The 22,460-nt window shown below is 47.9% G+C and overlaps 4 protein-coding genes across 7 annotated transcripts in view; 2 read left to right on the top strand and 2 right to left on the bottom strand.

The window, feature by feature from the left end:
- The window catches only part of LOC121597693 (phosphatidylcholine:ceramide cholinephosphotransferase 1-like), a 42,735-nt gene that overhangs the window by 11,505 nt on the left and 8,770 nt on the right, over positions 1-22,460 (bottom strand). Inside the window, exons 1-4 of one of the 4 annotated variants that reach the window (XR_006005450.1) lie at positions 19,407-20,882; positions 8,302-9,010; positions 8,052-8,230; positions 6,925-7,973 (exon numbers count right to left, since the gene is read on the bottom strand). Coding sequence is in view for 3 of the 4 variants with exons in the window: in XM_041923675.1 (XP_041779609.1) it covers positions 7,812-7,973; positions 8,052-8,230; positions 8,302-9,010; positions 19,407-19,514 (1,158 nt within the window). In the remaining variant the exon portion in view is untranslated. Of the gene's footprint in view, positions 1-6,358; positions 7,974-8,051; positions 8,231-8,301; positions 9,011-11,785; positions 12,153-19,406; positions 20,883-22,460 lie in introns of those variants that run through there. The other 3 variants (XM_041923675.1, XM_041923676.1, XM_041923678.1) reach the window with 3 other exon arrangements.
- Positions 10-3,511, top strand: LOC121595536 (probable protein S-acyltransferase 23). Its single transcript, XM_041919577.1, has 5 exons — positions 10-21; positions 719-1,056; positions 1,128-1,911; positions 1,983-2,474; positions 2,539-3,511. The coding sequence occupies exons 1-5, from the start codon at positions 10-12 to the stop codon at positions 2,728-2,730; spliced, it is 1,818 nt and encodes a 605-aa protein (XP_041775511.1). The 3' UTR covers positions 2,731-3,511.
- On the top strand, positions 3,640-4,473 carry LOC121597695. The gene is made up of 3 exons (XM_041923680.1): positions 3,640-3,845; positions 3,918-4,156; positions 4,232-4,473. The coding sequence occupies exons 1-3, from the start codon at positions 3,770-3,772 to the stop codon at positions 4,424-4,426; spliced, it is 510 nt and encodes a 169-aa protein (XP_041779614.1). The 5' UTR covers positions 3,640-3,769; the 3' UTR covers positions 4,427-4,473.
- On the bottom strand, positions 4,449-5,996 carry LOC121597692 (protein tilB). The gene is made up of 2 exons (XM_041923674.1): positions 5,752-5,996; positions 4,449-5,675 (listed from the first exon to the last, which is right to left on the bottom strand). Exons 1-2 carry the CDS (start codon positions 5,759-5,761, stop codon positions 4,471-4,473), a joined length of 1,215 nt encoding a protein of 404 aa, XP_041779608.1. The 5' UTR covers positions 5,762-5,996; the 3' UTR covers positions 4,449-4,470.

Here is a 22,460-nt window from a genome sequence, read left to right as displayed (position 1 = left end):
ACTCCGAAAATGCCAAAACGGGCAAATGTTGCCAGATTGTATGAATTTATGATTTTTTGAGAAATTATCGTTATGATTATTAAATTGGTTTAAATTCAAATAAATTTCCATTTTCTGTTACATTTTAGAATGCCGTCAATAGCTGGGAACACCCGAAACACGAAAAATTAATTTCAACAATGTCACCCCCCACTTATCGTTCCCCAGAACACACCCCATTCAGTTCTCGGTATTTGTCACTGACCTACCGCACCATCGGCTGGAGTTCCAAAACAAAACCTCCCTCCACCCCTTTCCACCCATCAGCACACCTTTGGCGCAAACCGACCGGTTGTCAAAAATTTCCCACCGACACCGACCACGCATGCTCCGCAGCACTGTCGCGGAAGTTGTACTTCAGTCTTTTGTGGCAAAGTTTTCACTGGTCCCAAACGCTCGCCTGCCAGCGGAATCGGAAAATCAATATCACCGCAGTATCCGTCATACCAGCGCGAAACCAGAGCCAGACGTCCTCGAACGAAGTCACACTTTGGCGCCTTTGTCTCTGGGTCTCTCGGTGGAACGGTTACTGCGCTGGTGGGGTTTGCTAGTGAAATTTATCCCACCTGTCTGGTGAAACATCAACCGAAGTAGGCGGATCACATCACTACGCCAGGTGAAGGTGGCTGATTGGCACACAGGAAAGTTCCGGAAGCAGTTCCTAGTAGCGAAACCGTAGCGAGAGGCCAGGCCACCAGCGCCAGGCCAGACCAGTCTGTGTGTGTGTGTGTGTGTGTGTGTGTGTGTGCGTTTGATTTCTAACGTGGCGCTCGACAACGGTATCAAAACGCAGTCCCGAGTGCATCCGAGTCCTGGTAGTGCTCGCACTTTGGTGTGGGCACTGCCCCTGACGGCATCATGCAACATGGTGACCGAGGAGAGTGATCATCCACACCATCCGGAGGAGGCGAAGACGCCGACGCAGGAGAAGGATAGCAACCTGCTAGCGCGCACCGACAGCAGCGAGGTACTGATCCAGAGCAGCATGGATGACATTTTCGATGTTATCAAATCGGGGTAAGTAAAACGGTCGTAGCAGTCTCCAGCTGAACAGTAAACGTAACTTCCACCTCGCTTTCCCGTTCCAGCGAGCTGTCGGAGGTGGAAAATTTGGTGGAAAAGGTAGGGCAGGAGGCACTGAGCGCTCGGGACAAGCATGGATACACTCCGGCCCACTGGGCAGCGCTCGATGGGAATGTGGAGATGATGCGCTATCTGGTCGAGCGCAATGCACCGGTCGATCTGCCCTGCCTGGGTACGCAGGGACCGCGCCCGATACATTGGGCCTGCCGTAAGGGACACGCGGCCGTCGTGCAGGTTCTGCTGCAGGCTGGGGTAGCTGTGAATGCGGCCGACTTCAAGGGCCTTACGCCACTGATGACGGCCTGCATGTACGGGCGGACGGCAACGGCTGCCTATCTGTTGGGTATGGGCGCGCAAAATCATCTGACGGACATTAACGGCGATACGGCACTGCACTGGGCGGCCTACAAGGGGCATGCGGATTTGATACGGCTGCTAATGTACTCCGGCGTGGATCTGCAAAAGACGGACAACTTCGGTTCGACCCCGCTGCATCTGGCCTGCCTGTCGGGAAATTTGCAGTGCGTGAAGATCCTGTGCGAGAAGCGCAATCTGGAGCTGGAACCGCGCGATAAAAATGGGAAGACGCCGGTAATGTTGGCCCAGAGCCATCGGAACAGTGAGGTAGTGAAGTTGCTGCACAATGAGATGAAGAAAAAGTCCCGCTGGATGCCACCGATTTCGGAGATTTGGGGTATGCTGTTCGGTGGGGCTGGTGCTTCGAAGGGACCGCTGATATTGTTCCTGGTGTCGGTACTGCTCTGGGGATATCCGATGTACATGATAAGGGTAAGTGAACGTTATTGTAAAAATTGTGGACGTTTTCAACTAAAATCACACAAACTTCTCATTCTCTTCAGTGCATTCCAATCACGTGGAACATACTGCGACGGTCGCACTACTGCTTCATCTACTGGAATGCGGTAATGTGGATTAGCTGGATCATAGCGAACAGGCGCGATCCCGGCTACATCCCACTCAACTCCGACACGTACTACCGGGCGATCAAGCAGATCCCGTACTTTGACAAGTGGAAGAAGCGAAACATCATTCTGTCCCGGCTCTGCCACAGCTGTCGCTGTTTGAGGCCACTGCGGGCGAAGCACTGTCGCATATGCAATCGGTGCGTTTCGTACTTCGACCATCACTGTCCGTTCATCTACAACTGCGTGGGGCTGCGCAATCGCATGTGGTTTCTGCTGTTTGTGCTGAGCATCGCGATCAACTGCTCGTTCACGATCTACTTCGCCTGCTACTGTGTCATGATCGAGGGGTTCAGCTTGCTGTACGTGCTCGGGCTGCTGGAAGCGTTCGTGTTTTGTGGCCTCGGGTGGATTCTCACCTGCACATCGGTAAGTTAAGGGGTCGATTAGAAGGATGTACCGGTTTGATTGTACTTTTGTATTGCGCTTCCAGATACTGCACGCCTGCATGAACCTCACCACCAACGAAATGTTCAACTACAAACGCTACCCGTACCTGCGGGACAAGCGCGGCCGGTACCAGAACCCGTTCTCCCGCGGCCCGGTGCTGAATCTGTTCGAGTTCTTCGTCTGCCTGCCGGACCGCCAGGACGACCAGGACTACATCCTCGACGAGAATCTTTGAAAATTGCCCAACCACTCCGGCGAACGCCGGAAACGCATCACCAGCAGTGGCAGCAACAGCAGCGGCAGCAGCTAGCTCGAACCGCGCAACTAAATCGCTTCCGGGGGGGGTGGGGGAGAAATACGAGCTTGGAGTGTTTGCTTGGTGGTGCGCATCGCCATACTTTTCTACCACTTCTTCGCCATTTTGCCATTTTAGCGCGAGTTCACACCATTTGCCGGCCATGCCACAGTCTACCCAGGGAGAGGAAACCCGGAGCCATGTCGAAGTTGTTGAACGTAACGTTACGACCAAACACGGGTTTTACGTTTTACAAAACGGGTTTTATGATTCTTACTAAGTGTTTCGTTAATGATTCTAAAAAAAACACATATTTGTTACGGAGTTGTATGGCCGCGTCGTTACCGTTTTTTGAGGAGGAAGCGTTACCGTGAGCGTTTTATTTACTGTTAAACAAAAGAATCTAAACGGAAATAGTGAAAATCGAACCTTTAGTAGCTTCGTCGATCGTCGATCGTGATCGTGTGTAAAGATAAGGGAGATACGAGAACGCGTTCTTTTTAATCGTACAATTCCATCTACCACAAGTAAAATGCACAAAGCGATGTCGATGTCTTATAAAAAAATCATTTCGCCCCTTTGGAATTTATAGCCATAGCTTTAGCGCAGCGAAAGGTGGGTGTGCGTGTGTGTGTGTGTGTGCAGTGTGACGAGCGAACTGCTTTAATACACTGTTCCATTCCAGAATGAAATAAAACTGCTTGTACACAAAAGAATCGAAATCAAACAGAATGTGTTTCCGCTTTTTTTTGAAATTTGGTGGAAAACCCCGAAATGGCACGTGTAAACATTTGAATCGTAGCGGACTGTGTCGCTTTTTTTCTGGCCATCACTGTATGTCAACATTGCTGTTTGACAGTAGTCGGAGCTCGCTGCCTTTGCGAAATGTAAACAAACGCATGTGCGCCGTTTGGTGAAACTGAAATTGTACATTTTTTCATTTAAATAGCGTAATAGTGAACTAAAAACAAACTACAAGATGTACCGATCATTAGTGAAGAAAGCCTTCGTACTGGCAGAGCAGGAATTGGCTGCATCAAAGAGTAAAACAGACGGTAAGCCAATTCGTCCTGCTGTCCACATCGAACACAACACTAACCGTGTGTTTGTGTAATTTTTCCCAACAGAAAAGGCTACAAAAAGGAAAGCGAGTGCACTGGAGCTGATACCGCGACACCAGAAGCTTGTCGAGCTGGTAGGCAAAAAGGGTAAAAGGGTGGAGAAAGACATGATAAGGCGCAGAGAAAAACTCACCGTCACGGACGTGAGGCACCAGATCGCCAACCGGCACGATCCTACAGACGATAACATCAGGAAGCTGCTTATGTTCTCCCGCTCCAGCCTCGACGATGTTTCCCGCGAAACGGTAAGACTTGGGCGGCAAGTGAGGGACGTTTTCCCGTATTTAATTTCCCTTTTTTTCTCCCTCCGAACGGAACAGATCCTGAAGCGTGCCCGTACCGGTCGCTATGTGTCGCGAGTGCGCGTTTCAAAGAAGGATCACCACAGCAACGACAGTACGATGACGGCATACGACGACCAGGACGAGCAGGATGCAGCCGGGCCGAGTGTGTTTACCGAGGAGGACTTTGCCAACTTTGCAAAGGAGCTGGAAAAGAGCGCCCTGGCGCATTGAAATAAAGTAACTCTACTGTCGGTTCTTTTCCCGGCCGTTTCCCCCTATATCAGGTCCGGTATTTCATCTTCATTTATTCGATGCTGTTTCGTTTGGCTGGAACCACCGCAAATGCTTCGGATGTCAACTGGACCTTTCAATCCGCCACCAGCGGCTTGCGATTGGTTCACTTTGTTCGGACGTTTCTCCTCCGCCAGCGCAACGATTCGTTCCGGGTTAAGCTTCGGCATTACAATCAGCATGTGGCCGGTCGTTTGCGATCGCTGGCAGGTCGACCGGTCCGTCTGGATGTCCTGCTTGAGGGCAAGCTGAAACACCTTACCCTTGATCGTGACCCGCACGTAGTTCGGCTGAGCGTCCACCTCCACCAGCGACGTGTCCAGATACTTGTACACGTGCAGATCCAGCTCAAACCGGTCCGGCTCATCGCGAAACTCAAAGTTCACCCGCGGCTCGTTCAAGCTGTACGGACGGCCACACTCGGCAAACAACCGGCGCGTTCGCTTCCGATCATCCGGTTGGTCCAAATTCTTCCCCCCGGCGGCCGCCTGTTCCTTTGCGCGGCGTGAAAACTTTGCCATCTGGATGCGCGTCTCCGGACAGTGTTCGCTTTTCTGCTGCCAGAAGGTGGTCGCCCGTCGCTCGTCATCGTCCGGCAGGTCGCGCACGCTCGCCTCCTGCTCCTCGATCGATTGCTGCACGCGCACCCGCTGCTCATCGCGTTCGATTTTGTGCAGCGCCTCGAGCTGAACGATCCTTTCGCGCAGCGCCGGGAACTGCTTGGCGGCAAGCAGCCGGTCGCTGCGCGTAATTTCCTTCCCATCGAGGTGGGCGAGCTGGGGCAGAGCGATGATGACGTACTCCCGGTACCCGGGGTAGTCGGTGCAGGGATTGCCGGTCAGAAAGAGCTCGCGGAGGTTGTAGTTAGCCCGCAGGCTCTCGACACTCGTCAGTTCGCCGATAAAGTTGAGCGTGAGGTCGAGCTTTTGGAGCGCTTCGAGCGCTTCCAGGTTTTCGATGCGTTCGATGTTGTTGATCGCTACGTTGAGGTATTCGAGCTTTTTGAGCCGATTAAGATTTTCCAACCGCGGGATAAGGTTCGACTGGAGGAGCAATATCTTCAGCTCCCGACACCAGTGGCCAATGTGCTCGATGCGCTCGATGTCTTCCTGGTGCAGGGAGAGCTCCTCCAGCGTGCCAATGATGAGCTCATTGTGCTCGGACTTTTTGCGTATCAGCTGTTCCGTTACTGATGAGAACGGGGAAAGGATCATTCAATTGCTTAATAGTTTTATCACATTAATATTACTTGTAAAATAACTTACTTCTAACCATACTTCCAACCACTGCCAGAGCAAGCTCAAGAGTGACGGTGAAAGAAAACTGTTTCGTGCGTTGCCATGGAAACGATTCATTCCATAGAGCATGCGATGAAAACAACTCATTCTGAGGAAGTTGGCGAACAACGTGTCAATTTGGAACGAGCATGCGCGTTCGCTGTTGAGCACGTGCGTTATTTCAAACTAAAGTAAAATCTCTAAAACACAAAAAAACCCGCTTGATCCATGTGATTCAGCTACCTGAACCACCCTTGGAGTGCAAATAACCTGAGTCACACCGTTATCAGCTTGATGCGATTTGAATTAAGATTTTACTTACTTGATTAGGTATTTTAAAGCTTGTCTTATCTTTCCGACGTACAGCAATTTCTCTTTCTTTCTCTCTTGTGCGCAGTTACCTAGCGTAGAGTTAATGACCACCGACCACGTGGGTGGGGAAAACCCTTTCGCATTGTAAAGGGTCAGCAGTGCGCATTGCTTATCGGTTAAAGTAAAATGTACAAGAATGTACTGCCAAATGCTTAATATACTCACTAATTCTGTTTTCAAGTCATCACGAACTGTTCAAAAAAACTAAACCTTCAAAAAAATGTATTCTTTCCTTCTCGTATTTGTTGTTTCATGATTTCGTTTCGGTTTCTTACACAATAAACGCTTTCACTATACAAAGGCAGTTACGAAGGCACAAACAACACGAGCTTTTACGAGCGACAGTCTATAGAGTTTCTCGGTAAACGAGTACCGGGCTGCGTACGGCTGGGAAGTGGTTCCCACTTCCCACAGCTTCAAAGTTGGAACGTGCACAGCTCATCTCGATTTAAAACAAAAAAATGGGATCAAACATGAAAACATTCACCAATCCTGCGTCTAGTGGCATTGTACGGGCTCTTAGGATCATCCCCGCACGAATGTTTCATTTTTTTGTAGACTAATTATTGCTATCTTCTCGTATCGGCAGCGCAAGGTGCAGCGCACGATGAGATTGGCTCGCTAGGCTCGAAACGCAACACAATGCTCCTATGTACAAATGGTAACAGATAGGCGAAGATGCGTACATTTTGGCAAATTAGCTGACGCTTAATCTTTTCTTTTTTCTTTTTTCCAAAAATCAAATTAGAGATTTTATATAAAAAAGAAAACGTCCTGACACACACACACACAAACAGAAATTAGAAGCCTCGGGACTAGCCTATACACACCTATGCTTAAATGAATTGAAAAGAAACCCGCTAAAATGCACTACATATATGTGTAGGATGTACTGTACAGAGGATTGCAAAACTGCATTCCCAGCAAATGAACCACCCACTACACCCGTGAACGAACGGGACCTGCTGTCCCCTGCCTTTTTCCTCCAATCTTCCGCTTGTTTCGCTAGCATTGCGCTCGGCGCAATTTGTTATATCACATTGATTTTCGTCGTTCGTTTTGTGTGGTTTGTGTGGAGGTTTGCAGAATAGCTCCACAATACTTCTTCATACCAAAAGCACGTAGGGATGAAGAGGGAGGGACAGCTTTGTTTTGGCCTTACAAACCTAAGCTAAAATATAATCTACCTAATCTGACTTCTGTAAGCTTGCCTTCGCTTGCAACAACATGACCACTGTGCCCTGCCAAATGTACAGAAAACTGGGCTTAATTTAATAAACGCTTGTTGCTGAATGTTTCTATTTAAAAAATGGGGATGGTGGTATTGTATGTAAATCCAAATCGAGAGACAGAAACGGGAAAATACACTCACTCGCGAGGGGCAACAGGTTGTAGGCTCGTGGCCCGAACTTTAACTAACCCCTTGCACACTATCAGATCCCTGCAAACAACGAACATCCTGCACTAAATCCTTACTTAACGGGGTATTGGTTTTCAAGTCTTTTCTTTTCCTGTTCCTATGGACATTTTAGGCTTCTCGCTACGTCGCCTAGATGGTGTAGATATGCTGCAGCGGTAAGAGAACAGGTCGACCGTTGAATATGGGCCAGCTCTCCGCTTGCCGGCGGATGTTCCGGCGGATCCTCAGCCGCCAACCAGACGGCGGTGGTAAGGCATCAACTTTCGCGTCCCGGCAGTTTGGGCGACTTTTTCGTCCAGGAGGAGGGTAGCGAGAGCGGACAATCGTACTGGAGCGGGATTGGACCGCGCACGTTGCGCTCAAAGTAGCGGAAGGCAAAGTACCACCACTCACGTCCGATGTAGTTGTTGCCGTTTTGCTAAAATGAAGATGTTAACGATTAGTTTGTGGTTTTATTTTTCCCTCACGCGTGCAGTTCCGGCTGTGGCTGGCTTACCTTTAGCAGCAAGCTGTTGTTGGCAAGTGTGTGGTACGTCCAGAACAGTCGCGTCGTGGCGTAGTACGCTATCAGCACGTCGACGGTGTAGTGGCCGTGTGCTACCAGCACCATCACGACGCCGGTCAGGCTGGCCAACCAGTAGATCCAATGGATCGGCCAGAAGCGTTTGGGTGAATCTGTGAAGAAGAAGAATACACCAATTAGCGACAACCTTCGATCGATCACCTGCTCGCGCCATTTGCCTTACATTCCGATATCACTAGATAGCCGAGCACGAGCGTCACCGTGTGGCCACTGTAGATGTAATCGCCGCAGTAGATCTGCTTCCCGTTGATCGACAGCCCCATCCCCGAGATGAGCTGGAACGCGCGCTTCACGATCACGCCCGCACTGCTCGCGTTGCTCTTCGGGCTGCAGTAGTACGTCCGGCTCGACACGGGCAGCACCGTGACGTACATCGTGAGCGAACGCATCATGTACAGGATCGACAGCAGCAGAAACACGCGCCGCATCACGATGAACCGATGCTTGTGGAAGGTGATCAGCAGTACGCACGAGTTCACCACTACCATGATCAGTATTTCGCTCACATCGAGCGCCCAGTCCTGCGGTTGCACCCGGTCCAGGAAAGCGTCCGGCAGCGGCCCATACACGTCCCGGTCGGGGACGTGATCGTGCACCAGCGAGAGCGACACGGTGGCAAGGAAAAAGTTGCCCGCTAGGAACAGGAGCGCTAGCAGGGTTTTGCCAATTTCCTTCGGATAGCGCGACTGATCGTCCCGCAGGGGCGAGGGTGTATCGATCTTGATCATTACCGCATCGCTCGACGGGCTGCCGGTGTCGGAGGGCGGTGGCTGGTGGTTTTGCTGGTGGTAGGGCGAGCCGGGATGTGGGTAGGTCGACGGGTGGTGGTTCGGTGCATTGGGGCTGTTGTAGTCGTATGAGTCAGGCACTTCCTGTTGAAAAAGTAGTAAAGAAAGCGGAAAACACATTAGTCTTTTTCTTGTTAGTTTCGTTTGCTTGCAAGGGGGTTTGGTTCTGTGTTGCTTTGTGGGTTGGTTTTTTTGTGTTATATTATGTGTGCTAATGCAAAGGGAAATGGTGACCAGTGACACGCGGACGGAAGGAAATGCACTTTCCATGTACAACGTATCTTATCGGGACGACACACACACCCAATCGTTCCCCAATTGCGCTCACCGACACACCGAGATTGCTGCAGCCAGTAAAGTAATAAAAGTAACGGAAGAACAGGACCGAATTCTTTACTTATACTTTTGCACAGCTCCTTTACCCAGGGTGTCCCGGGCGTGTGTGTGGTTGTGTGCTCAAGGGCAGAACTTTAACAAGAAAAGATGGTGTGCTGCACCTTCTGCTTTTATGGGGAGGTAAATAGTCTACGCTGTCTTTTGTGCCGGAACCGGGTAGAGAAGAACAACAAACCATTAAAAATCCCGAGGGGAAAGACGATTTTGGACCATTTGGTTTACAAGGCATTACCCAAGCGTTGGGTTTTGTGTTTGCCTGTTTGCTGTGGTTAGAGTGTGTAGATAACGATCGTGGGGTAGAGGCAAAAAAACAACATCAAGCTCTGTATATGTAAAGCAGGTAGATAACCGTTACAGTGTAATACCTGTTCTTCTGGAACCGTTTTGAATGTTTGGAATAAAATTTTTGGGCTGTCGTTTTGTAGGTTTGAGGCGGTTTTTGTTCTTGGCTGAATGATCCCAATAATTAGTGTCACTTGTAGTGTGGTGCTCTTTGGAGCGCACTCACGACTCCAATCCGACTCTTGCTATTATTAGTCCGATTCTGACTCCGGCAAAATCCGAACCACTAGTTTCGTCCGGAGTCGGAGTCGTCCGGAGTCGTTTGGAGTCGGCATCGTTAGGAGTCGGTCTGAGCCGACCGGAGTCAGAGCCATTCGGTCAAAGCCATTCGGCGTCATCTGGCGTTGATCGGAGTCGACCGACCTGGTGCAATGTGCTTTTGATCAGGCATTTGATGGTGCTTATTGTCTTTCACTTTGCGCGTGCACTTCATATACAGGTCTTTGTTTCGAAGGTCGACTCAGGTCGACTCCGGCCGACTTCAACCGATTCCGGACGACCCCAACTCGGAACGACTCCGAATGACTCTGGATGACTCCGGCTCCGGACGATTTCAACTCCGAACGTCTCTGGATATTGCTGGACGGACCTACCGTCCGGAGTCAGTTCCAAAATTATAGGAGTCCGGTTGGAGTCGACTTCGGATTTTTCTCAATTTCACCCATCACTAGTCACTTGCCAAGTGCAGGTCAAACAATAACGAACGGGTCCCGTTTTCCTTCCCTTTGTATTGGAATTTTCCACACATCGCGTGACTCATGCCCTCTTTTTCTATAGTCCACAAACTGTCCTCCATTAGAACCGGTACCCTCGCGTAATCCCGTAATTTCCCATCGATCCGACCCGGTTAATCCAGCCGATAACTTTCGTTTATCATTACCTCTACTGTATCATTAACGAGTCGCACCAGGTGTTGGACATCACCGAAGAAACTCCAGCAAACTTTACACTAATCTTATCGAAATCCAACCCCAAAAAACGGCGCTGATCCTTGTGATTCCAACGGCCCTTTTCGGAGCTTCCGACCATCAAGAAGCAGGGAGGGATTTGCAGTGATTGCCAAACGTGGATTTGCGCAGGCATGAGTCACATACACGCCTCAGACAGATAGATAAATGCATTACGTATAGACTAGGAAGTCGTAGTCATATTATTTATGTTTTAGGCAGCGGAAATATACACTAATGATCAAGTAATCAAATCATACTATTCAAAAAAAACTCTTTTAAACGGGCAACAGGTTCTACTTTGTCTTACTATTACCTCTACTCTCCCAACAGGATGGGGACCAACAGCGCGGTTCGATTTAATATCTTTATGGCCTGTTGTACCCATGCATCAAGATAACGTCGCATGTGAACCCCTTCTGTGGCCACCCCCTGCAAACTGCAATTAAGATTGATCGATCAATGGGTCCCACACGAGCGTCCGGGAATTGCAAAAATCTGACTGCAGTCGAAAAAAATACGCTTCTACTGTTTTGACCGTTTTGTAATTTGCTAATTTGATTGCTTCTGATAAATCCCTATTGGCATTGGTAACGCATATACTAACACGAAAGACAACTGACAATAGAGAGATCGGTTGCTTTTCGAACAGCACCACTGCCTCTGTGACCTTGTGTGTGCACACGAAGCGGCACGATCACTTTCGACCGGCACGCAGAGAGGTCTCCGCACGGTGGTCAGGAAAGTTCTTGAACGGGCATTTTGCTTTTTTTTCCTTATACGCTTCACACGAGAACATTACACAGGTTCTAGTGCTATCCTATTACAGCTGTTTACACTTTCATCTGCGCATGGTGGTGTGTGCATGTGATCCTCCTGTTGCATTCGAGTATCACTTTACATTGAACGCTGCATCACGCTGACCCGCGATCACACACCGTAATCATTTCGACACCGGTCTGTAAAGAAGCGATCGGTCCAGATGAGATTACGAATGGCGACCTCCATCGGGACTGTCGCTTCATTACACGCCGGCGCTTTGCTTATCACCCACTAACAGAACTAGTTTCTCGCACATTCCAGTGTGTGCTTTACTTGATTTGACCGTTTTTTTTTTTGTATATGCTTCCAAATATCCTCTTCTTTTCACATTACAACACACACACACACTTGCCTGGCAGGGGAGGTAGCTCCAAGGATGTACACTGTACGTGTACGACAGCCTTTGTATCGTCTTTGCCGAGGGCCATCCTGTCTTGAGCATCACCTTCATCGCCGCAACACACCTGATATCCACTACCTAAGGCACTACAACCACTTCCAGGTGGCTTTAGTTGTAAGTTGCGGAAATAAAAGGCACCAGGATCGAGGCCGTGTACACACAGCGCACAGTATGTGTCACGCGGCGCCACCACACAAGCGGACAAACAACAAAAAAAACCGACCCCGGGACACACAAAAGCACAACCGACGCACTGAAGAGTTCTACCACGAATGCGTCACGTCGCACGGCGTAGGAGCAGCAGCGACTGTACCGATTGATGGCCGTACATTAAAAAAAAACAACAACCGACCGTTAGTTGTTGTGTGCGCCCTGCACCGATGATCGTTGTGTGGTATTAGTTGGCCGTTTCGTCATTGCCGACGTCGTCGTCGAGTCAGCAAAACGATCGCGCGCGCTCGCTCGCAACTGTATGGCGGTGGGTGACTCGTTGTTACTTGAGCTCCCGGTTGCGGTTTTGCTAGTTGTTTGTATGTTTATGCCCTCGTCCTTATCATTAGATTGCAGTGTGTGATGTAAAACGGCGGAAAAGGTAGGATTTTTGTTTAGTACTTTTGTATTTTAATCTAATCGTCTTTATCTTGAGTACACGCGCTCTGATGCGTGTAATAAATTGCCTTTTTATTCTTTCCAAACAGTGTTTTTGTAATTGATCTTAACACTAACTAGATGTCGGATCTTATAAGTGGAACTATATATAGTATATAATTCCCCAAAAAAAGAGATCCATCTGGCATCTGCTCAAGGTTTATCCTTCTATTTATTTATCATTCGTTATCACAATCCATACATGACAGCAAACATCTGCCCTAGAAGACGATTAACCACGACCCGTGAATTATGAAAGTCCCGGAACATGACATTTGCCGCAATGTTGATGCAGCTGTCCCTCGGTGGAAGAAGACCCGACGACAGAGGCCTGTAGCCTGTATGACGTACGTACATACGCAGCTCACTATCAACTCTGCTAGATAACATCAGCTGCCGTCCAACAAAATCCGCCATATCTTATGAGAAATAATCGTAGGGAAAAAAGAGTCAATTTTCCGACCATTTAGTACAGCAAGGTACATTTGGAGGGTTTATAGCAACAAGGTGTGTGTTGAGGAGCCGAGTGCTACCGCGCGTTTAGGGGCTACCAGTTGGGTAGATAAGCTTGTGGTAAAACAAGGGTGTATCTGACCATTTTTGCTGGGAGTGCAAATAGTACACTCCTTCAGCAATGGCAGAGATTTGGGCAACGTTCTGTCTGGCTCAAACAAAACATTGTTTTTTTTTTAAGTTTTGGTATTTCGCCAACCGGTCATATTTAGCCGGTCTCATGGTACAGTCGTCAACTCGTACGACTTAACAATATGCCCGTCATGGGTTCAAGCCCCAAATAGACCGTGCCGCCATACGTAGGACTGACTATCCTGCTATGGGGGGAAATCAATAAGTCACTGAAAGCCAACCCCACAAATGTGTTGCCAGGCCTTGACCGGCATCGGGTGTTGAGCCAAAGAAGAAGAAGAAGATTTCGCCAACCATCCAAAACCCACTGCACATGTGTACACGACGGCTCAACGAACCACTTCAAAGTAACAGCGTGTTAAGTAAACAGAATTATTATCACCATTGCCCGCGCCTGCGATTGCCCACGATGCCATCACATTTGCACACTGTTTGGACTCCACATTCATGTTGTTGTTGTGGTTTTCTCGACACCATGACTGCTGACTGATGTTTATTTGACATTACATATTTTTAAAGTTCAATTTTTAATAGACTCCAAAGGTCTTTCATATACTACTCATTCTTCATATTTGATTCAAGAACCGTTGTTAGTCTAGATCTACCTTTATCACTGAACTAAACTAAACTAAACTCAATCGAAAATCCTATACATGAAACGGTTCGGTCCAGACGGGATTTGAACCGACGACGGGCATGATATTAGGTCGTGCGAATACACGGGGTCGCCAAAATATACTAGAGGAATATTCCCGAATATTTAGATACATTTCCGTTTTCATCTCTGGGAGAGCAATACATTTGGAATACAGCGGTTTTCAGGGGTTCTGATAGTTCAAAAGGGTTTAATAACTCCAAGATATCCGTTCTCTACAAGCCGGAGATTCTCTGTATAAGAACTACATTACTGGTTGACAAAACTCCTGAGTAGCTCAATTAACATAGACTCAAGCTTCTATTGTAATTCCTAGATAGTCCTCGACAACCATTTCCCTCCAACTGCCTATCTTGATAGAAATTCCCATTAACGATGGACGATCATAACCAGTCACTCTGGTAGTATTAAACGATCAACATAGTAGAACAGAACCCAGCCGCTAAGAGTCATTAATTGATGCACTGTACACGATACACGATAATCGTTCCAACGTTATCCGACATTATCGTAACGCATTACGCAGATAAGCACACCACCATCGTGAACATATCATTTGTAGTCACTCATGTTCGGATCGAAATGTCAAATCACCAACCACTAACGACCACCACCTTTTACTGTTTTACTATCCTAAGATACAGATCATGTGCCCTCTTCCATGTAGAGATGTGCTAGACACGTCAAACAAAGGGCGTACCAACTGACGGAAATTCACGAAGACCAACTAATTGATGGTAATGACAGTGGACATTACTATGTGTTCGTCAAAGCGCAGGGGGACGGCAACAGAGTAATTTGACGTATCGTTTGATCATAAAATAAAACGAACTATTCCATCATCGGAGTGGGGATGGATTAAATAATTCATCCCGTGCATAGCAAACATTCCAGTGCCCCAACATGGTGGTAGGTTTGCAAATGAAGCCGGTCTAAAGGCATGCTGTCACTGGTTTGCGATCTTTGAATTATTCAATTGCTCTAGAATGTGTACTTGTACCTCACTGAACCACTATCAGCTACGATCGGCACATACTGCTGATAGAACTGGCGTACCGACTTGTCTTAGGGTACGTTGAAATAGGAATGGAATGCAAAATTCCACTCTTTTTACCAACATAAGGAACAGGATGTTCTAAGCTTTTTTTCTACTGGAATTAATTGCGTTCTACCAACACATAGACAATCGCAACTTTTTTACGGAGCGTTGTCCCTATGCACTAACAAAAAAAAGCATTTCTTATCATCTACCGAGCGTGCTGCTGCGTTGATAATGTGACTCTACTCTACCCCCCTCCGAGTAGGAGATTGCGCGTACACAACGGATTCATTTTTTTATTGACGCTGTAAGAAGTATACACAGTACACACACACTCTCTCTCTCTCTCTCTCTACAGGCAAGTCATCTATCGTCATCCGTCCAGATACGTTCCGGAGAGGCACGTATACCTGCACCTACTGCCATATAGTGCACGAGTACCGAGATCTCGAGAGGAGGTGGTGTGCCAGATAATCGGGCTACGAGTGATAATGGATGCTAAATTTGTTCTCTTCTCCACTGGCCTTGGAGGGCGATGTGTGACGAGGAAGGACGGCTCCACAATGATGGGAGGGTGTTGGACTTACTCTGTCACAACTCACTCTCGCTCTGACACTCTGACACACTATTTGTGTACTTATCATCTTGCACATTCATTGGCTTCCAGTGCCGTTGAAGGAGGACTGGATGTTGGTTGACACATATTATCATATATCAGAGCGCTTCATGTTCGGCGCAATGATTGATTGGCTAGATATTGTGATGTTGTTGTTATTTTAACACATTTGACACATTTCATTACTACTGTGAGCACACGATCAGTAGAACCTTCTGCTATTTCCTATCAACACTTCCCAGTGTCAGTGTTTTGTTCTCCATTCCAAACGCAGTGAGTAATGCGCACAAATTTGCATTTACCACCTCTTCCGGCACGACCTAGCTTTATCCGCTCTCTACCCTGCCCTGCCTGCCCGAAAAAGGGTACCCACCTATCAGCACATGAATTATTCACCCACTGGTCACCGTCTCTACCCACCTACGAACCGAGCACTACCAATCAATCGCTATCTACAATCGTTGGCTCGTGTGGCGGAATTAAACGATTTGTCGATAGCCGCACCGGTAGAGGAAGGGCATGGGTGACACAAGTGGAGACCACCGTACCATTGGTAATCTTCTGCGTCCAAAACGCATTCCAAACAGCTCTGGCCTTCGCCGTCGCCAGCTGCCAGCCGCAAAATTAAGCGCACGCATTTAATCTGTGCCGCTCGATCGATATTTATACTTTGCAACGATCCGCAAAACCCGGTGTGCAAACGAATTGCTAATTTCCGCACTCATCAGCGTCCCGAGAACGTCAATAGCAGTTCCTCCTACCCCTCCTATCAACCCCTTCCACCTGCTCAGCTGACTTCATTGGTGTGTATGTGTGTTTTGTACTACTAAATGACTACGGTAGTAAACACCGTTAGCTGCCCCGTACGTAACCTGCTGATCGCGATAGAACGCTCACAACGCCGATCGCCGGACGGGTCTATAAATAATTATAAAGCACTGTGCCGCCTTCGACCCCAAAACACTCCCGCGCAACCGCCATATGTCGTCGCAATCGCGAGCGATCGACGATCGTCAATAATTCACTCCATTCGATTAGACTAATCAACCCAAAACACACACAACAAAGAACGGCAACAGGCCGGTGGAGCTCGAAGTCCAAGATCAAGAAGTTCCCCAAGTCAAAGCGAACAATGTGTGAAAATATGACGCATGTCTTACAAACAGATTGGTCTGTGATTTCCCAACCACAGCAGTCATATTTATTAGCTTCAATTGCTTCTCAATAACAATTCGTTGCATTCTCTTAATATCAGTTGATATAGTTTGTGCGAGAAAGTTTGCTGGAAAAGAAGGCACCACAACACCAACAAAACAACTGAAGGTTGCGCAGGAAGTCAAGAACATACGATGGGGAATTTATTACCGGTCAAGGTACTAATACGCCTCCGTTTACATGGCAGATACAAATAAAGCGGGATTGCGATTGAGTGGAATTTGGTTGCACAACAACATCGCAACCGAACACGGATGATTATCATACTGGAGATGGTGCTTGCCAAGGACGCGTACGCGGTCCCCATCGCAGCATCCGTTGTTGTCAGCTTGGTCACTACTATCGCTCAATTTTGTCATCCTCATCTTGGCAGATATCATCAAAGTAGAGGCGACCAACGACTGACTACACGATAGGGATAGGGTCGGTTGTGTTAGCTGTGTACGCATCAAGTAAAGGCCTCTTGAATGGCCCCGTGATTGTAAGGCAGGGCCTATTGCTACTTATTTGTTCTGCACAGCGGGGGGGGGGGGGAACACGGTTGCACTGAAGGGGTCGGTCCAATGGCGACAAAATACACCTTCGAGTAGCACATGCAGGCGTTTAACACATCAAGAGCCCGACCGGATGGACCATTGTATCTGTCCCTCGTCGCACTCAATCTCACAGAATGTTGTTGACGAGAACTGGAAGTGTTAACTACTGTTATTAACTTCGGATATAGGTAAGGGCATCGTTATCAGATCTTTGAAATTATGCAAATTTAGTTTATTTGGAATATTGGGACTCTGGTTGTAGGTTTTTGGTTCCAGTTATCTTCACCATAGTATAAGATGTAACTGTTATTAATCCTATAGATATATTGGATAGGATCATTAGCTCAGCTCGTCGTCTGTATGATTTGGACACTGGCAAGTCAACACTATGACGGCAAGGCTGACACACACTAGACACACCAGCTCAAGCACGCAAACAATGCACGCAACGTGAGCCGCTACTCCGTTAAGACAAGGAGAATAGTCCCTCTGACTAACTTGTTGCGCTTGGACACTGGTTTAAAACCGATTAGCTGGTGTTTAGCAATGCGCTCGAAGTGTTGCTCAATAAGAGGGAGAATTTCAAGACGGTAAAGCAGGTTGTTAATTAGTTTGTCGTCACAGGTGGAATCTCTAGAGCACACGGTGATAGCTAAATGTTGGCAAGAGGAGAGACTTTTACCAATTCTTAGTGTACCTTCTGCTGAATTTCTACTTGTCTGAAATTGTCTTCATGTGTGATATAACATGCAAAAAGCATAGAACAGCATAACAAATCGATTACAAAACCGCAAACCCCTTCTCAGAATGGTGGATGGATAAATATTGTGCCCAAAAAGCACGCACTCCGATTGCTGCTGGTGACTTGATCAGACACGTACGATCGTACCATCTTGAAGTCAAAACAGTCGTTACTGGAGAACCACACGGCGGCAACAGCAGCAGCAAAAAACAAGCTCCATTTGCCAGCTGAAATGGTTTCACATTACTCTTACTTTGCGTCCAACAAAACCTTCCGTACGTTGAAGGCGAAACAATTCCACTCGTCACACGCGGGTCGCCGGTCGCGGTCACCCGACACTTCTAGAACATTGTTCTTTCCCCCTCCACATCATCCGGTGTGTCTGTGTGAATCAACCCAGCTGGGGCAGTGTGTTGGCTAAGGTAGTGGCAGATCTCTCCGTCTCCCGTTTGCGTTTAAATGCACCGTTTGGTTTTGTCCCTTAAATAATAAAGGCGTGCTGAGAGTGTTGCTTCGTGAAAGGAAAACTTTTGCCGACGAAACTGAGTTTGAAAAAGTAAATAAACTGACTCACACTCTCACTGGCGCGGTTCGACACTCTTCAATTTGTGTTTGTGGCGCGGTTCGAGAAGCTGATGCGGTGAGGCGTTTTTCGTTTCGATTTGTTTGGCTTCCGGCAGGGACGATGGCGACCAAAGTCACATAAACAGAACCACCACCACCACCACCCGTTTGGTTTGGTGGTACCATTCACGGTCTATTACTGTATCGAGGCGGTGGAAAATATGCACCGTCAGTGCTCGGAGACGGAGACTCGACGCCGTATCTCGGTCAGAACAGAACGGACGGTTGACATAATTTTCTGCGACGCTATTTTCCACATTCTATTAGATACAAAGCGAGATAGAGAGGGAGGACACAACCGGTGTCAGTCATGATATGATTCTCTTTGCTACCTTCAGAAGGGAGCAGAGAGTGCTCTCTGTTTGTGACCTAATGATCAACGATCATCAGTGGTTTGCGTAAAAAAAAAGTACAAGGAAAAGCGGGAAATCTTTACGCCCACCAGGCATTTTCCCGATGCCGAACAGAACCGCGCGACTGTTTATTTACGATTTAATACACCGCAGAACGTTCTCTACTACCTTTTTCACGAAACTATCCGGTCGCTTTATTTTTAGTAAGACTCCCACCAGTACAATACCCTAGCGTGATCAGTATCATTCAAAGTTGAATTTCATCTCAAAACACGGCCAATCTGTGCTCTTCGGGGGGAATCTAATATCTGCCCCTATCTAGCATCGGACAAAACAGCACCACATGACTCAATGGAAACGGTAGAATGTACGAGAAATAGAGCGTCTTAAGCCGGCACCACCTTGCGTCACATTGACGCGGCACCGCACGGCATAGCAGTTACTTCCTCCCCAACTCTCCCAACCACTCTGTTTCTCCGTTGCCGTTGCTTCTTACTTACTTCATAGTGCAGCTTGCGGAATGTTGAACAGTTGCTGTATAGTTTCTCGTAGACGGCCCTCAAGGTGCCTCCTGCCACCGGCTTCGCTTTCGGTGCGTAGTACGACATCGTCACGAAGGAAGTAGGAACGAACCCAAACCGACAAAAAGGGCCAAAGACTCACACACTCACACGCTCTGGCAACGGACGATGGAAGCGGATGTGTACGTCTGGTTGGGTTTCAAAAAAAAACGCGCGACACCAATCTTGTATCCCTTCTTTCTTTCCTTAAGGTCGCTCGACGATCCAAACTCGGCTGGTTCACTGCTTCGTCGGTCTTATGGAGAGGTTCGGTTCTTCGGATGAAACCACACAAACTACGCACATACACACACATACGCAAAAGGCTGGCTAGATATGACGAGAAGCGGTTTAAAGGCGGAAGAAGCGACACTTGATCGCAGAACGAAAAAAACGTGCTTCTGCAGCCTTGAACACCGAAACGATATACCTTCGCGCGGTCTATAATCAAGTTGACGCTTTTTACGCTGTTGCTGGGTTATTCACGCGGGGTTTTATTTCTCAAGTACGCACGATCACGGTGGCAACATTGAACCGAACACAATCACGATGAGGGAACACACTCAACACTCAGCTGCGTCTTCCGGACCCAAAATTACGATGCGTACGGCGTGCGTGCGTGCATTTGCATCGGCGTCCAAAGATGCCACAGGTTCATTGTACGCTCTCACTCGAAAAACCCTCTGCTTAACAAGCGAGAGAAGGAGAGGAAGAGAGAAATTTAAGGTTGCAACAGACTTATGCTGCAGAGACTGGCCCTTCGTCCAACGACGATTCGGCGCACACTGGCGGCCCACGGTGCAGTCGAAGGCCCTTTTTCTCCCTCTCGGAGAGTTAAGAAATCACGATCACTATTGTTTTCTTATCACTCTGCCACACTGTCGGCTTTCTACTGTTGCCCCTTTTTATCACCTACAGCAGCAGCAGCCGAAGAAGGTTTAAATGCCCGTCCGGGCACCACGAACGCGCAATAACGCGTGGTGAAGCAGCTCTGCCTGTAGCGTGCTTGTCGGGTGCTCTAATTGATTGACTTTATCTGCAGACACAACAAAGACGGATGATCGAGTCGGAGGCGGCGGGATGCGCGGGTGGGATTGTAACAATACACGCACCCTTCGAGAAGGTACCGCGAGCGCGTTTACACTTTGTACGAAAATGAAGGTCTTCTCACAGGCCACCACGCGCCACACACTCTCACGTATAGGAAAGCGTTGCGACCGTTTGGTTCCGCTTCAATCGCACAAATAACGCACGATCGAAAGGCAAACAACCCGAGCGCGCGTGTGTTGAATGTGATCGCGATCTCGCGCGATGTTCGTTGAGAGGGACACACTGTGGAAATGACGGGCGCTCGCGCGCGCGTTAGAAAAGCCGCGATACCGGTCCACCCAGCTCGGCGAGACTGAACAGCGCGTTTTTGTGAGCGGTACCGCCGCGGCAATTCAAACTGTAGACGGCGGCCAGACGTCGAACGCTCTCTTGATTAGCCGTTGTGTGGAAGGCCGGGGCAAAATGGAGCCCATTCGTATGTTGGCGTGTTTAAAGTGATTGGAAGGCTTAACGTTATTAATAAAATTAAGCCCGGGATGATTTTTGTTTCAAAAACAATAAAAAATAAAACATAAACAATAGACTTTTCACTTTAAATCAAAACTCCTGATCACTGGCACAATACACAACAAGACATAACAAAAGATAAAAATATTCCAAGCGCCAAAATTCCACAAAACGACTCCTAAACGGGGTCAAAACGGCTCAAATTGTCAGTCTAAAAGGATTCTAAAAAGACTTCGTACAGCAGAAGGAAAACGACTTGTTGTTGTTACCCGGCACTACAACCGCTTTGCGGTCTTGGCCGCCCTCGGGAGTGTTCGAAACTACTCCCGGTCTCGCGCCTTCGTCTGCCAATCTGTTATCTTAATGGCGGACGCCTCTACGCCATCTTACCACCTCAACTTGGGCCTACCACGCCTCTTCTGTCCTTATCTTAAAACTTTACGGGCTAGGTCGTCCGTTTCCATGCGTACAACATGGCCAGCTCACAGGAGCCTGGCGGGCTTGATACGCTGCACAATCAGCTAGAAATATAAAATACTTGTTTGGAAAATATCGTACCAAACATAGCTCATTTAGCTTACTAACAGATTATAAAATTAATTATCCGTTCAATAGCAGCCATCACGAAAGAGTTTGTTAGAATGACCTCTTGACCCCAATGTCCATACTGCTTATATTTCGCTCTTCCACGCCAGCCACTCTCACTGCTTGTTTGTGTTCGTTGTAACCGTTGTAACCAACTCTCGCGGAATGTGTAAGAAATAGGAACTAGCCAGATGCCCGAGCTTACGTTTCCTCTCGCTCTTCGGATTATCTTGCAACCCCTGCGGCCGTCCAGCAACGATGAAACACTTGTTGGGATTCTTTTCGGCGCAAGGGTGTCAAACTGCGGTCGCAGTTCTGTCCATTATTTAAAGTGCATGTAATCAGTATGGTCGAATTTCGATATTAAATTTTCTCTAAAATCCTAAAATGCTATTATTGCTCAACAAGGGTTTGACACCCTTGCCATTGCCAGCGAATGTAAACAAACTGAAGCGTCAGTATTATTTAATATTTTTCTTCCATTATATTTGTGGTGACGAGCATTGAAACGAACGAATCAGTTTGTTAAACAGCGGACAGGACAGTTAGTATAAAAACACATTTTTTCTGCTGACTGAGCACATGATCAGTGTTTATCGTACAAGAGACCAATTGAAAGACACACAGCCCAACTTATTGCTTCTTATTTTCATAATGCTTTTAGTTTTTTTGTTTCCCTTCCTTCTCTATTTCTCTTGTTACCTCTACATGCAGCTGGCCGTTCCGTGTGTTGTTGCGTAGCATTTTTCTAACTTTCTCTCACACTCTGTACTGCTCCCTCCTTATTTTTTCCACAGCAGATCTTTCGAGAGTTTCTCAGCGTTCGAGCAACGTTTCCGGTGGTACGGGGTG

The sequence above is a fragment of the Anopheles merus genome, chromosome 3R, assembly GCF_017562075.2.
Source record: "Anopheles merus strain MAF chromosome 3R, AmerM5.1, whole genome shotgun sequence".
NCBI lineage: Eukaryota > Metazoa > Arthropoda > Insecta > Diptera > Culicidae > Anopheles > Anopheles merus.
Note: the sequence above shows the minus strand (reverse complement) of the source record. Positions and strands in the feature narration are given on the sequence as shown.

Coding starts and splice junctions, on each gene's coding strand:
- LOC121595536 (XM_041919577.1), top strand. Junction 1,057..1,127: donor TTCGATGTTATCAAATCGGG/GTAAGTAAAACG, acceptor TTCCCGTTCCAG/CGAGCTGTCGGAGGTGGAAA. Junction 2,475..2,538: donor GGATTCTCACCTGCACATCG/GTAAGTTAAGGG, acceptor TTGCGCTTCCAG/ATACTGCACGCCTGCATGAA.
- LOC121597695 (XM_041923680.1), top strand. CDS start 3,770: ATGTACCGATCATTAGTGAAGAAAGCCTTCGTACTGGCAGAGCAGGAA. Junction 3,846..3,917: donor ATCAAAGAGTAAAACAGACG/GTAAGCCAATTC, acceptor TTTTCCCAACAG/AAAAGGCTACAAAAAGGAAA. Junction 4,157..4,231: donor ACGATGTTTCCCGCGAAACG/GTAAGACTTGGG, acceptor CGAACGGAACAG/ATCCTGAAGCGTGCCCGTAC.